We start from the raw sequence: 13,146 nt of genomic DNA, 5'->3' as shown, positions 1-13,146 counted from the left end.
GTTTCCCAACTCAGTGGTTCCTGTGTCATGACTGAAAGGTTCTTCATTTTTCTACGTCTGAGATACTCTGATCCTTAGCACTCGGTTGTGATGGGTCCAGGGCAGGAGGGCCCACAAGGGCCAGAGGTGGAGGATGTATGTGGAGACCATAGCGATGTCTTTGAACACCTCCTTCTTGCTTTCTGTATAATTTTATTTCTTCATCACAACACTCTCCTTGGGGGGCAGGGAATGTCCTCCTACCCCCTCCTATCCAAGAATGAAGGCTCAGAAAGGGGCAGTGTCTTGTCCAAGGTCACCAGCCAAGCCAGGCCTCAAACTCAGGTTGATCCTGACTTCAAGATCCTGTCCTTTCTGCTCCGGCCACTGCCTCTTTTCAAGCTGGGGTCTGGGAGGCAGGCAGGGCTGGAGAGCAGAGAGGCCTGGGCAGGGCGTTTCAGGCAAAGGCTTGGAGGCCGTGATGATGAAAGCTCCAGGCTGCAGCCCAGCACTGACACTCTCATTTCCGCTCTACCTTGAGAGCTCTGTGACCTTGGGCAGATCCTTTCCCTTTTAGCCCAGGCCCCCTTGAGGGCCTCCTCTTCCCTGGTGTTCCGGGGAACATTCCACACGTCCAAGGTACCCTCGATCTAAGACATGACATGAGTTAAATAATAGCACACTTGGGGATGTGCTAACGCATACTATTTTAAGGATGTGTACATTTTATGACATATTTTCATTTCCAAAATGTGAAAAAATGTGCATCCTGGAATGAAAGCACCACAGGAACCTCTGTCACCTCAGGTTGCCAGCCTAGCTGTCGGGGCAGCCCTTTCTAGATATGGCCTAGGTCTAGGGTCATGAGTGAATTCAGTGAAGGGTGGCTCCGGAAGTCTGGAGGCCTGGTCACTGCCAGGCTGGGTTAGGGCTGAGAGGGTCGGTGCGGCAGGATGAGGGGGTTCTGATCTGAACACAGCCCTGGCCCCCTGTGGCCCTCCTGGGCTGGCTCAGTGGCCTCTTCCCTATGCTTGCGCTTTCTCTCCTCTCTGTCTCAGTCAGAGACAGTTCCAGAGAAAGGAGCACACCCCCCAGGCTAGTGTGTGAATGACCGTCTCTGCATTGGGAAAGGATCATGGCCCTGGGCTGGGTCTCATGTCCGGAGCACCTCGCCAGACCCTGATTCTGTCATACATGCCCTGTTGCACACTGTCTCGTATGTGTCCTTACCCACAAACACATACACATCACACCCCATATGTGTCCATATGCACGTACAAGCACACACCACACCTCATGTGTGTCCTGATGCACACACACCCACTTGTGCACGCGCACACACTTCTATCACCTGTACGAACCACATACGCTATACACGATGGTCATTTACACGAGCCTTTCGCACACGTGTGGAATCAGGTCGCATAAACCGGTGACACATCTTCACCGTGTATACATCTACTCGCATTTACACAGCCTCTCCCCCCCGCCGAGAATTCTCCCGCAAACAGGTGCCCACTCGCCCCCGTTATGTTCCCTGCACAAACTCTCACACACTTCCACTCACACCCTCCATGTTGCATCACGGGGAGCTCTCCCACCCCCTGCTCCCTGAGCTGGGTGCCGAGGGAGGAGGACCCGGATGCCAGGACGGACTGCTCAGGGCCCCCCCATTTACTGATGGATCACAAAGGGACTGGACTCCAAAGAGCGCCCTCCCCAGTCGCCCCCTTGCAGCCCTCGGCCGGCCCAGCCCGGGGAAGTCCAGACGAGGGTAATTCAGTTTCCAAACTCCACTTGACTGACAATTTATTTAGGCCAATTGGCCATCCCGCCTGCTCTGCATCACTGACTCCGCATGGATTAACTCAAACGCTGTATACCCCGCTGGGCGGATTTAATTAGGTGAAAAACCCGACCTGAAGCCTCCGGGGGCTCGGGGCCTGGACAGCAGCCAGGGCTCCTGTGATCAGCCCCACCGCCTGCAGCCCTGCTGGTCTTGGAATCCTCGGGAAGGACCAGGTCCACCCCGCGGTGTCCCAGTGATGAATGTGAGGCCCAGAGCAGGTGACCTGCCAAGGTCACACAGCGCGAGAGCGCCAGGCCAGAATGGAGGTCCCCGCCCCACGTTACAACCATCGCCTGCTTCCTGGAACGCCAGACTGCCTGCAGGAACGCGGATCCCCCGCCGCGAACCCCTGAACAATTCTGAAAGGCGAGCACGATTTTCGACAGATGACTGTGGCATACATAATTTATAAGTGAAAGTCACAGCGCATATTGGTCATTTTAATAGATAGTAAATTGCTCTCCTGATTTATGGTTTCAGGGGTGGGGTTACAATAAAAATAACTTGGTGATTTATAAAACATCTTCTTAAGTCAACAGATCTTTAGTAGGTTTGTCTGACTTTACAGCCAACAGCCTCACCACCCTGGTTACCATAGAAATGGGATGCCTCGTTCTGTTGCCATGACTACCACTTTCTAGAACACCATTGGTGGGTCTTTCACAGTTTGTGATTTGGTTCTGGGCAGGGGGGGGCGGGGGGAGCCAGGACTACCAGCTTGGGTTTATGCTGCATTATCAGGCGATCTTGCCTGTGTTGTCTCGAAATTTCCCTGCGTGGCCTCTGAGGTGACCAGGCTAGGTGACAGCTGTCTCTGAGCCACCAAGCAAAACTCCCTTTGTGCCCCCCTTTTCCCCTCAACAAGCAAACCAGCGGCCCAGGAGACAGCCCAGGCCTTACACTGGCCTTCCTGCAGCCTAGATCCTGGGTGTGGGGGGCGAGGCTGCTGCGGGTGGGCTGGGGAAGGAGACAAGGCCCAGTGGGGCAGGGCTGGCGTGGAGGCCCGAAGTCAGGAAGAGGGTGGCTGAGGGGCAGGTGGAGGGGCTGGAGGTCCAGGCGCTGGCACGGGAGGCAGCTGAGGGCCTCGGGGAAGGCTGAAGAGGCGGAGGCGAGGGGCTGGAGCTGCTGTCCTGTGGGAGCGACAGACTCTGAGTCAGCCCCACCTTGGGGGGGGAGATGGGCAGAAGAGGGGCCAGCTGGGTGCCAGTGCCTGGGTGCCGTGGTGCGGGTAGTGAGCGTGCTGTGTGGTGACGGCCGCCGCATCACCTGCGGGCTCCGAGTGTGAGTGCCCGAGTGCCGTGGGGCTGCGGGGGTGTGCACCGGGGGCCACAGCCCCTGTGTCATCTGTGCACGGTGGTCAGGACACCAGGCTGTGGTCTGTGTGGCTACACGGACAGCGTGCGCGTGAGGTAAGGGCTGAGGTGTGTACCCGGGTAGTCGTGGGTCTGTGGTCTCCGGGGGGCCGGGCATCAGCAGGCGGCAGCTCACGTGGGCTGCAGCCCCTCCATCCAGGGCTGCAGCCCAGGAACAGTTCAGGCGGGGCTGGGCTCCAGCCTGTGGGGTCAGGCACCCCAGTTCTCTCCCTCCCAGGGGTGGGGTGGGCATACCCGGCCCTCAGGGAGTCTGAGCTGTGGGTGCCAAGCTCCGAGACGGAGGCATCCAGACAGTCGGGGCCAGCTATCTACCCAGTGTCTTTGGCAAGTCTGCAGGCGGAAGGAGTTTAGGTTCTAGAGCTAGATGCACTTGGAGTCCCAGCCGCAGCGTCCTCACGAGCTCTGAAGCCTTGGTGCAGTCCCTGACCTCCCTGTCCCTGGGTGTCCTTTTTGGCACAACGGGGTAGGACCACCTGTCTCACGAGGTCAGTGAGAGGACTGAAGGCCCAGAGTGGGACCTTAGCTCTGGTAGCTTCCTCCTCTGTCATTCCTGTGTCAGCTTCTGTGATGGTGGACAGGAGGGAGCTGGGGTTCGGCTGGATGTGAGCTCTTGCTTTGGGGGCGTGCTCTGGCTGGCCTGCTGGTCCCTGGGCATAGGAGAGTGTGGCAGTCTGAGCACCCCAGGGGCACCTGCCTCCGCAGCCCTCCTCAGCCCTCCTCAGCCCTCCTAGGGCCCACTTGGGCCTGGGTGTTGCCGGGGCCCTGCCTGTGCCTGCCCGCAGCAGGGGCCATGAAGGCAGGCGCCCAGGAAGCCTGGGCAGGGCAGCAGGCCTGGTTCCTACCTCCCTTGCTTCCTCCTGGGAAAGGAGTCCTGGCACCTGGCTCTGGGCTGGGCTGCCACCACCCCAACCCCGCCACCTCCCTGGGTGCCAGGGCCCGGAGCAGTAGGCATCCACACAGGATGTCCATTGATTGCTGAGAAGCAATATTTTTTCTACCCTAATTTTATCAGCCGCTTCCTCTTCCAGGGCCTCAGTTTTCCCATCGGGACTATTCCTGTGAGAGGGTCAAGCGGGATGAGAGCTCTGCGGGCCTGTGGGGGCACCTGGGACGTGAGTGCCTTGTCGGGGCTGTTTCTGTGAGCCTCCCCACGCACTAATGAGCCAGGGTTGGAGACAGGTGTGCTGCTTCCCTGGGGGTGAATTTAGAGACTCCTTGGGGAGGGTCCCTTCATTTGCTGCCTCGTTAGGGCCTCAGCTCCAAGAGGAGCCTCACCTGGAGAAGGGGCCCCAGGAGTAGAGCTACTTAGTGGGGCACTCAAGGATGAATGGATTTTTCCAGAGATACAAAGACATGGAGGTGGGGGAGACATGGAGAAGGAGGTCAGAAGTAGCAGAGGGTTGCGGGTGGCAAGAACGTTGGGTGTGTGTAGGGAGAGAGCCCTGGGAGGTCAGTGAGGCCAGGTGCAGAGAGTCTCCTGTGTCAGGGCTTTTCTCTGTGCGCAGCATGCTCAGAGGTGCCACCGGGTTGCTCCCTCTGGTAGCTGTGGGACAGCAGCTGAGACACTGAGCCTAAACCTGCTTAGCTTTGATGGCAGTGGTGCTATTGAGACGGGGTCACATGTAAGCAGAGGGGACAGAGGAGGATAGATGGGAGAGGCCTTAGGAAAGGGATGCCATGGCTGGTGGGGCAGTGAGGAGGGGAAGTGCCTCATGCTTCTGCCCCTGGCCAGGAATGGGGGGGCCCAGCGATGCAGTGGGCCCTGCCTCTCAGCGTTTCTCAGACACGCATGGGGTACATGTTCTTCTCCTCTCTCACAAAGTCCACGGCAGGGGCATGACCTGCCCTTTGGGATCTGGTGAATGTCAAACTCTAAGACGTGGGGGCCCCCAGAGGAAATCTGCAGGCAAATACCCAGCGTTTGGGAATGTGTCTTTAGCTCCAGGGGCTTCGGCAACTCTGGTGATGAAAGGAGCTCTGGAGCTAGATGAACTGTGGTCAGAGGTAGTGGCCTCCTGGAGTTGCTTCCACTTTGCTTTCCCGGTCCACTTCCATGGTGGCCCAGCTGTGCACTCTCTGGACCCTTAGAGAGCTGTTTCTGGAGTGGGAAGCCCTGGCTTAGTCCCTACCCTGCCCGAGCTTGTCCAAACCCCACCTACTTCAAGACAGGGCTGAGGGAGCTTATCTTTTCAGTTCATTGCATTGTACTTGTCTTCATGTGTGTCCTTTACCCTCAGCTGGGCAGGGAGCTCCCCAAGGCTGAGGCTCTATTCCACTCTGCTGGTCATAACCTAGCGCCTGGTAAAGAGTGGAAGGAAGAAAGGGTGGATGGAAGGATGAATGGCTGGATGGCTGGATGGTTGGAGGGGGGCTGGATGGCTGGATGATTGGATGGGTGGCTGGATGGCTGGATGGCTGGATGAGCAGGCAGGTGGAAGGAAGGAAGGGAAGGAAAGGAGGGAGGGAGGAGGGAAAGGAGGAAGGATAGATGAGTGACAGGAGAGATCCATCAGTGGATGGAAGGAAGGATGCACAAGGATCATACTTGATAGTAGTCTAGGATAACATTTTAAAAAATTGTGCAATGCTCTAAAACCAGCAGGACTCAGAGTATACCATGATGCGTGGCTCAGGGAAACGGCTTCCTGTTTGGGGGCCTGAGGCTTCCCATCTTGGACCAGAGAATGTCTACAGACTTCTCTTACTCTGACATTCTGAAATGCAGTCTTTGTCCCTTCCCCTTCCTTCACCCCTTCCTTCGCCCCTTCCTCCAACCCAGAGTGTTCCTTGAAAGGTCCACATAGTTCTTGGTTTCTAGATCCATGCCGGGTTAGGTGCCAGGTCCCGTGGCTGTGGTCAACCCAGACAGGGCTGTTCCTGGACTTCCCGTGCTGCCCCCCCACCCCCACCACCTACTATGACCACAAGGTGGGGAGGTGCATCTGTGCAGACTATAGCGTTGCTAGAAGCAGCGTGGCTGCCTCTTGTCGTGGACACAGGGCGGGGCCTTGGCACTTCTTGAAGATCTGTGAGGGCAACTCTGGAGAACACAGGTGCCCCCCACTCCAGACTGTAGCCCGGGGCTGCTTCCAGAAGGTGTCCTTGCTCCGGACATTGTCTTGTGCAGGCTGGGAGAAAGGGCCCCAGAGGGGAAGGGAACTGTGGGAACATGCAGGCGGGGATGACCAGCCGGGCTCCTGGAGGAGGACCAACTGGCGGGGCTTCCTCCAGAGCTCTGGGGGACCCAGCTGGAGGCTGTAAGGAGAGGCCTTGCCTGGAATTCAGTCTGAGCTGATAGACAGCGCTGGATTCTCTTTGCTCAGGTATCCATGTCTGCTGGGGGCCAGAGAAGCCCAGGGTCATCAGATGAGGCCACCAAACCAAAGCAAAGGAGCTCCTGAACCTTTCTCCAGGGGCTCAGGGCCAGAACAGGTGGTTCTGGACAGGCTGGGTCATCCCAGCCATTTCTTTCTCACTGGTAGGGTCTGAGAGGAGGAGGCGCCCATATATGTTTGGAAAGCCCTAGCGCCCAGCAACTCCCTCCTCCGTCCCACCCACTCCCCTCCCCTGGGGCTGGCAGGCAGCAGGAGAGAAGCAGACCCTGTGGTGTATGCTGCCTTTGAGGACCCCTGGTCCAACTCTCCTGCTGCTTGAACCTGCAGCACAGTTTTGCTGCCGAATGACCACGTAGCCTCTATCTCAGCACTTCCAGGCACGGGGAACTCACGTCCAAGCTGGTGGTGGAAGTTCCTAGGAGGACGGAGAGATGGAGTGTAAAAGCCGTCTAAGGCCGTGGGGCAGATGTCTATCTTTTGCAGTTCTAGATTCAAGAGCACCCGAAAGAGCCCCCATCAATGAGGTATACATTCCTGAAAAGGAAGGCTAAGGGACTGCGGTAGGAAGGAGGAGGCCTGGGCCATGTGGCCTGGGAGGGGCCAGATTCCACCATCACTGCCCCTTCTCATTCCTTTGCCACCTTCAACCCCAACAGGCTAGCGCAGTTTTATGCTCAGGGTGGGCTACGTGCTTTGCAAAATCCTCCCCCCACACGCCCACCAAACCACAGCGGCTTAACACAGTAGTAGTTGGTTTTCCACTCAGGTATTTAGTGGATATCTTCCTTTTCAGGGACCGAGGCTACGTCCTGGTGGACGCCCTGGGCCCTAGGGCATCAGCATGTAACTGGCAGCTGGGGGAGGAAAGGGCCTGGAAGACTGAGTAGAGCGGTTCTAAGAGCCAGGCCTGTCACCAGCGCATAACCTAGTGGGTTGTCCCTTTCATGCCCTGTCCACTGGCCGTGAACTCAGTCACGGGACCCCAGCTAACCCCAAGGAAGCCTGCAAATGGAGTCGGGCGGCACGTTCAGTAGGAAAGGAGAGGCATTTGTGAAAATAAAGCAATCTCTGCCACAACTTCTCACCTCCCTGAGCCTCTTAGTCGGTGCTCTGAGGATGGAAAGGTGGCCTGTCCGTTTGGCCCAGGTTGGAGGGGACGCTGAGCAGGCATCTTCCCCTGGCCTGGCCTCTGACCAGACCCAACGCAAAGGTACCCCGGGTTTCTTTGCGCTGGGTGGGAGGGCCTCCCTCTGACACTGTGTTTCTCCTCCGCAGTATGTGGCCTTTGCCTCCCTCTTCTTCATCCTGGTCTCCATCACCACCTTCTGCCTGGAGACCCACGAGCGCTTCAACCCTATTGTGAACAAGACCGAGATCGAGAACGTTCGGAATGGCACGCAAGTGCGCTACTACCGGGAAGCGGAGACGGAGGCCTTCCTCACCTACATCGAGGGCGTCTGCGTGGTCTGGTTTACCTTCGAGTTTCTCATGCGTGTCGTCTTCTGCCCCAACAAGGTAGAGTTCATCAAGAACTCGCTCAACATCATTGACTTTGTGGCCATCCTCCCCTTCTACCTGGAGGTGGGCCTAAGCGGGCTGTCCTCTAAGGCTGCCAAGGACGTCCTGGGCTTCCTGCGCGTCGTCCGCTTTGTGCGCATCCTGCGCATCTTCAAGCTGACCCGCCACTTCGTGGGCCTGCGGGTTCTGGGCCACACTCTCCGTGCCAGCACCAATGAGTTCTTGCTGCTTATCATCTTCCTGGCCCTGGGCGTCCTGATCTTTGCCACCATGATCTACTATGCCGAGAGGATAGGGGCCCAGCCCAATGACCCCAGCGCCAGTGAGCACACCCACTTTAAGAACATCCCCATTGGCTTCTGGTGGGCCGTGGTCACCATGACAACGCTGGGCTACGGAGACATGTACCCGCAGACGTGGTCCGGCATGCTGGTGGGAGCACTGTGTGCGCTGGCGGGCGTGCTGACCATCGCCATGCCTGTGCCCGTCATCGTGAACAATTTTGGGATGTATTACTCCTTAGCCATGGCTAAGCAGAAACTACCAAAGAAAAAAAAGAAGCATATTCCACGGCCACCGCAGCTGGGATCTCCCAATTATTGTAAATCTGTCGTAAACTCTCCACACCACAGTACTCAGAGTGACACATGCCCGCTGGCCCAGGAAGAAATTTTAGAAATTAACAGAGCAGGTAGGAAACCTCTTAGAGGCATGTCGATCTGACCTTTCACCTCCGCCCCCTGTAGCGATGATTCCTGATTCAGTCAGACTGCTTCCTTAGTTCCGTGGGCAACCCCGGACCCCGCACTCAGTCTTGAGGTGTGGAGCCTGGGGGCCCAGGGAGATGCTGGGCAGCCAAATTCACAAGGCGAGAGCCTGCTGGAGGAACCTCACTGGTGGCCCTGGGTAAGGAGGTTGGCGCGCTGGTCTCGTGAGGTTCTGAAGAGACGACATGGCCCGCGAGGTTGCTGAGGACTCTCTTAGCAGGAGCCCAGGGGGCTGCTGCTCGGTGGGCAGGAGGCAAGCGTGAGTCTCTGACTCAGGCCACTGTCCCAGTGTCGGGGCAGGGCAGGGGTGGGTGTGATTCGGAAATGCCAGACAGCTTCTGATGTGGTCTTTACTCGGCTCCCTTCAGGCTGTGCGGGCAGCACAGTTGGTGCACGGGATCTGGCAGGAGGGTCCCTGCGAAGGCAGTAGCAAGGATTCTCACCCCCAACAGAGCCTGTCTCCATAGCTGAGTAGAACTCCTGCTCTGATTCCGGCTGCCTAGCTCCAGGTGCGTCCTAGGAGACGCCTGTAGCCCTCCGTAACAAGCTTACTTACCCCATAGCATGCCGAACCAACTCATCTACCACCACTCTAGAGTTTAGCATTTATCTTTAGGAACCTGTTGGAGCGACTCTAGCTTTCACGTTGTCTGTTTGGGTTGACGGTCGAGTGGGAGTTTCCGGTGGCCTTCTTCTGATGGAAGCGGCTGGTGAGCAAAGGACTAGAGGGGGGCCACCACCCCGGGCAGCTTAGATGAAAGCACTACAGACCAGCAACCACCTCCCACCGAGGGTTCTCCCCATTTCCGGCAGTAGGTACTGCAGCAGCAATACGTGACATCCAGACCAGTGTACAGCCACATTCCCGTGAATTCAGTGGGGGGCCAGGGGGGAGGGGGGCCACGAAACAATACTAGTCACCGTGGGATATATTCTCATATTCCATGGCTAGTGGTTTGTTATGGGACTATCTCAGTTTTATGAGAACCTGCACATAGCACATAAAGTTGATCACGGGGCTCTGGTCCGAAGATATAAAGCCCATAGTCTACCTCTACCCATGGAATACCATCGACCTATTCTGTGGACACAGGGATTTCAAGGAAGTGAATGACCCAGAGAAGAATGACAACACTGAGCTAAGAAGTGCCGGGGTGAGGGAGGCTGAGTGAGTGGTAGGTAGCATTTAGTCTATGAAGGACGTCCCCGTGCCCAGGTCTGGCAGGAGGCTAGCTCAGCCCTGGATGAGCAAGTTTCCCCCGGTTTGGGTGGCCTCACCCAGCGGATGATTGATTCTTCCCCGCTAATGCGCCCACCACCCTGTCCTGCCCCCGATCTGGCTTCATTCCACACCTGTGCTGCCCAGCGCAGTACCCCCAAGACCCGCCTCTCTGCCCGTGGGGGTTCTCCTGCCCGTTCATCTGGTCCCATGCCCCTCCCTGCTTCCTGGATTCCTGTAGGCACTCAAGAGGAATGTGGTCAGGGTCCTGGGCTGGAACAGGGGGTGGGTGAGGGTCTCCGAGGCTAAAACAGGGGGCCTGAGATAGGGCCGGGCCCCGGGCTGAGGCATGGCTCCCGTCAGCAGGTGAGGCACGGGCTAGTGGAGAGCTCCTACCCCACCTCTCTGCTTTGGATTAGGTGGACGTGTGACCTCAGGAGGCACCATCACAGCAAGAGGAGTTCCTGGGGCTCTGGGGAGGGTCTGGGCTGGCTCAGCCCCCACTTCCACTCCAGGCCCCAGCAGGAAGAGCTCAGAGTTGGGTGACATCACCGTGACACTACTTGGCCCTCCTGTCACATGCCCTGCAACACTCGATCTGTCAGTGCCCCAAGCTTGGGTGCCCAGGCCAGCCTACCAAGGATCCCCAGTTCACTCCAGTCAGGCACAGACTCCTCTGTACTCCTAGAAAATGCCAGTATTCTCCATGTGCTGAGGGCATGCACACACACATGCAAGCTCAAACACGCACACATGCACGCACATGTGTGCCAAGTGCAGGCGTGTGTGTTTGGACATGCACGCCAGCTAGTCCCAGAGACAAAGCCCTCTTCCCATGCTGCAGCAGACCTGTGAAGCCCTTCCACTCCTTGTGGATCCCCTGAGCCCCCCAGCCCTGGCCGCCCTGGCCCCAGACCTCACGGACCCAGAGAGCTCTGGCTCGCGCAGTCTCTGGCTGAGGAGGGATTTGGGGCCTCCCAAGCTGGCCCTCAGGAGCCCAGATGCCCAGACCTTCCTGCCTTTCTCTCCCCCAACTACAGTCTGCCCTCCCTCCCTCCCCAAATACTCACTTGCCCTGGAGGTGCTGTCGTGCTGTCCAGACCTTGGCTCCCAGACCCCTCTGAGCCTCATCCCTAACCCAAACACTCCTGCTTCCAAAAGCTGGTATGTGAAACCCAGATGATCTATCACCAAGGTGCGTGGTCCTAAAGGGACCTCCGTCTCTGCATCACTGAGTCCCTTCCCATTTGTTCCCTCCTCTGCTTGCAGCTACATACCTAGATGGGAGTGGGGGTGTCTATGAGTGAGTGGGGTGGGGAGGCCAGAGGTGAGGAAGGCAAATGTGGATGGAGACCTGACCCTACAAGAATTGAGAGAGGTAAGACACGACCCCACAAGGCCTTTCCAGCCTCGCTCCACCCCCCAAGGACAGTCAGGTGGCCTCGGTGAAATCTGGGTTTCCTAATTCCACATTTAGAATCTGGTTTAAGGCCACATGGAGCCTGCTGGGCTCTGGGACACCCCCTACCCCTCACCTCCCCCACCAAGGGCCAGACTCCTAGGACTCAAGCAAGGCCTCCCAGGCACATCAACAGCACCTTCCCTCACCTCCACCTCTTGGTCTGTCCTGAAGCTTCAGGTCTGTGTGTCTGTGAGGGACGATCTGGTCTCTTCCTCTGTACCATGGCTGGCATGGCCTCAGGGTTTTGGGGATTTGTCCTGTGGGGGGTCATAGAGCCTCATGGGGGGATGCCAGGAGGGCACCCCACATAGGGACTGCCTGGGGCCGATGGCTCAGGAGAAGCTGCTCATCTCCCCGGAAGGGTCTCCTCCCCCTCTGTAGTCGGGCTCCTAAACCACCTGCCCTGGACAGCTCGGAGCGCTCCCTCTGTCCTGCCATGTCCATTCACGTGTGTGTCTTGTCCATCTCCGCTCCTGTGACATGGGTTGGTCCTCTGTGGCGCTGCGTACGGGGCTCCCACTGTAGGTGAGCGGGGTGCTGGCACAGGGGTGGGTTGGTGGCCACACCTACTTTTTGCCCACTGGCAGGTAGGACAGCATGAAGCCCCAGAGAAACTCCCACCTGGGCTCCCCAGGAGCTACCACTGCAGCCTCTGGTCCTCTTGGAAGGGGGCTTCTCCCCTGGGCAGCTGCGTCGGCAGGGGGTGTCCCCCGCTGGGCTGCAGGGGGTGCTGGGAGTGGCAGTAGTCCATGGGGCGGGAGGGTGACACGATCCGGGAGGGGTGACCAGACAGGGTGCGGGCAGGGGCCCTGCACATGGGGCCGACCGAGTTTTTGCTTGGGTTCGAGGGCCAGGGTGGGCAGCTGGGGTTCGGAGTGGGGTCCTCGTGGCCCCCAAGCGGGCCAAGGGGGAAATAGTAGAGAAATGAGCCCACTCTGGGGGCCAGGCATGGGTGTTCTTTTCTGTGTTCACATTTTCTCTCTTTCTCTCTCTCTCCACTAATCATGTTTCTCTCTCTCTCTCTCTCTTTCTCTCTCTCTCCTCGTTTTGTTGCATGACTTGTGCCAGTTCTCGTGATTATACTCTACTCATGTCTCTCACAGACTGTCCCCAGTTAGCCTGGGACTTTTTCCCTGGGCCCCCAGCTGGGCAGACCCCTGGGGGCTAAACCTAAGGCAATGCCCAGCACCCCCCCACCCTGCCCCAGCCTGGCATGCGCCCCCCCCCGGCGCCCGCTGCTGGTGTGAACAGTAAGTACCTCGGCGGTGCCCGGAGAGCAGGGCAGAGACGCCAGCCGTGCTGGCCGAGGGCCCACACACCGGGTTCTCCTTGCTCCAAAGTTTAAAAAAAAATGACCCTCTTGCAGATGCTCATCTCTCTCAGCCCATTTCAAAGCCTGGAAACCATCTCCGTGAGACGCTGCCCATGCTGTCATTTCATCATTGCAGGCCGGCGGGGCTGGGGGGCCGAGGGCCCGGGCCAGGGCAGGCAGGGCTCCCGGCCTTCGGGGGAGCAGGTGGGAACCAGGGCTCCCGGTGGCCTTCTCCTCCGAAGGACAGGGCGGGGGTGGGTGGGGGGAGGCTTGGGTGCGCTGGCACTTCCGGCCTCTTTCACGGGTTCCCCGGGTTCAGAGAGTCGGGCCCT

At 58.2% G+C, this 13,146-nt stretch overlaps 1 protein-coding gene across 1 annotated transcript in view; it reads left to right on the top strand.

The window, feature by feature from the left end:
* Positions 1 to 13,146, top strand: part of KCNC1 (potassium voltage-gated channel subfamily C member 1) — a 42,205-nt gene that overhangs the window by 23,230 nt on the left and 5,829 nt on the right. Inside the window, exon 2 of the mRNA XM_055317496.1 lies at positions 7,812 to 8,745. Coding sequence (XP_055173471.1) covers positions 7,812 to 8,745 — 934 coding nt within the window. The remainder of the gene's footprint in view (positions 1 to 7,811; positions 8,746 to 13,146) is intronic.

Source organism: Nyctereutes procyonoides, unplaced genomic scaffold (assembly GCF_905146905.1).
Source record: "Nyctereutes procyonoides isolate TBG_1078 unplaced genomic scaffold, NYPRO_anot_genome, whole genome shotgun sequence".
NCBI lineage: Eukaryota > Metazoa > Chordata > Mammalia > Carnivora > Canidae > Nyctereutes > Nyctereutes procyonoides.
Note: the sequence above shows the minus strand (reverse complement) of the source record. Positions and strands in the feature narration are given on the sequence as shown.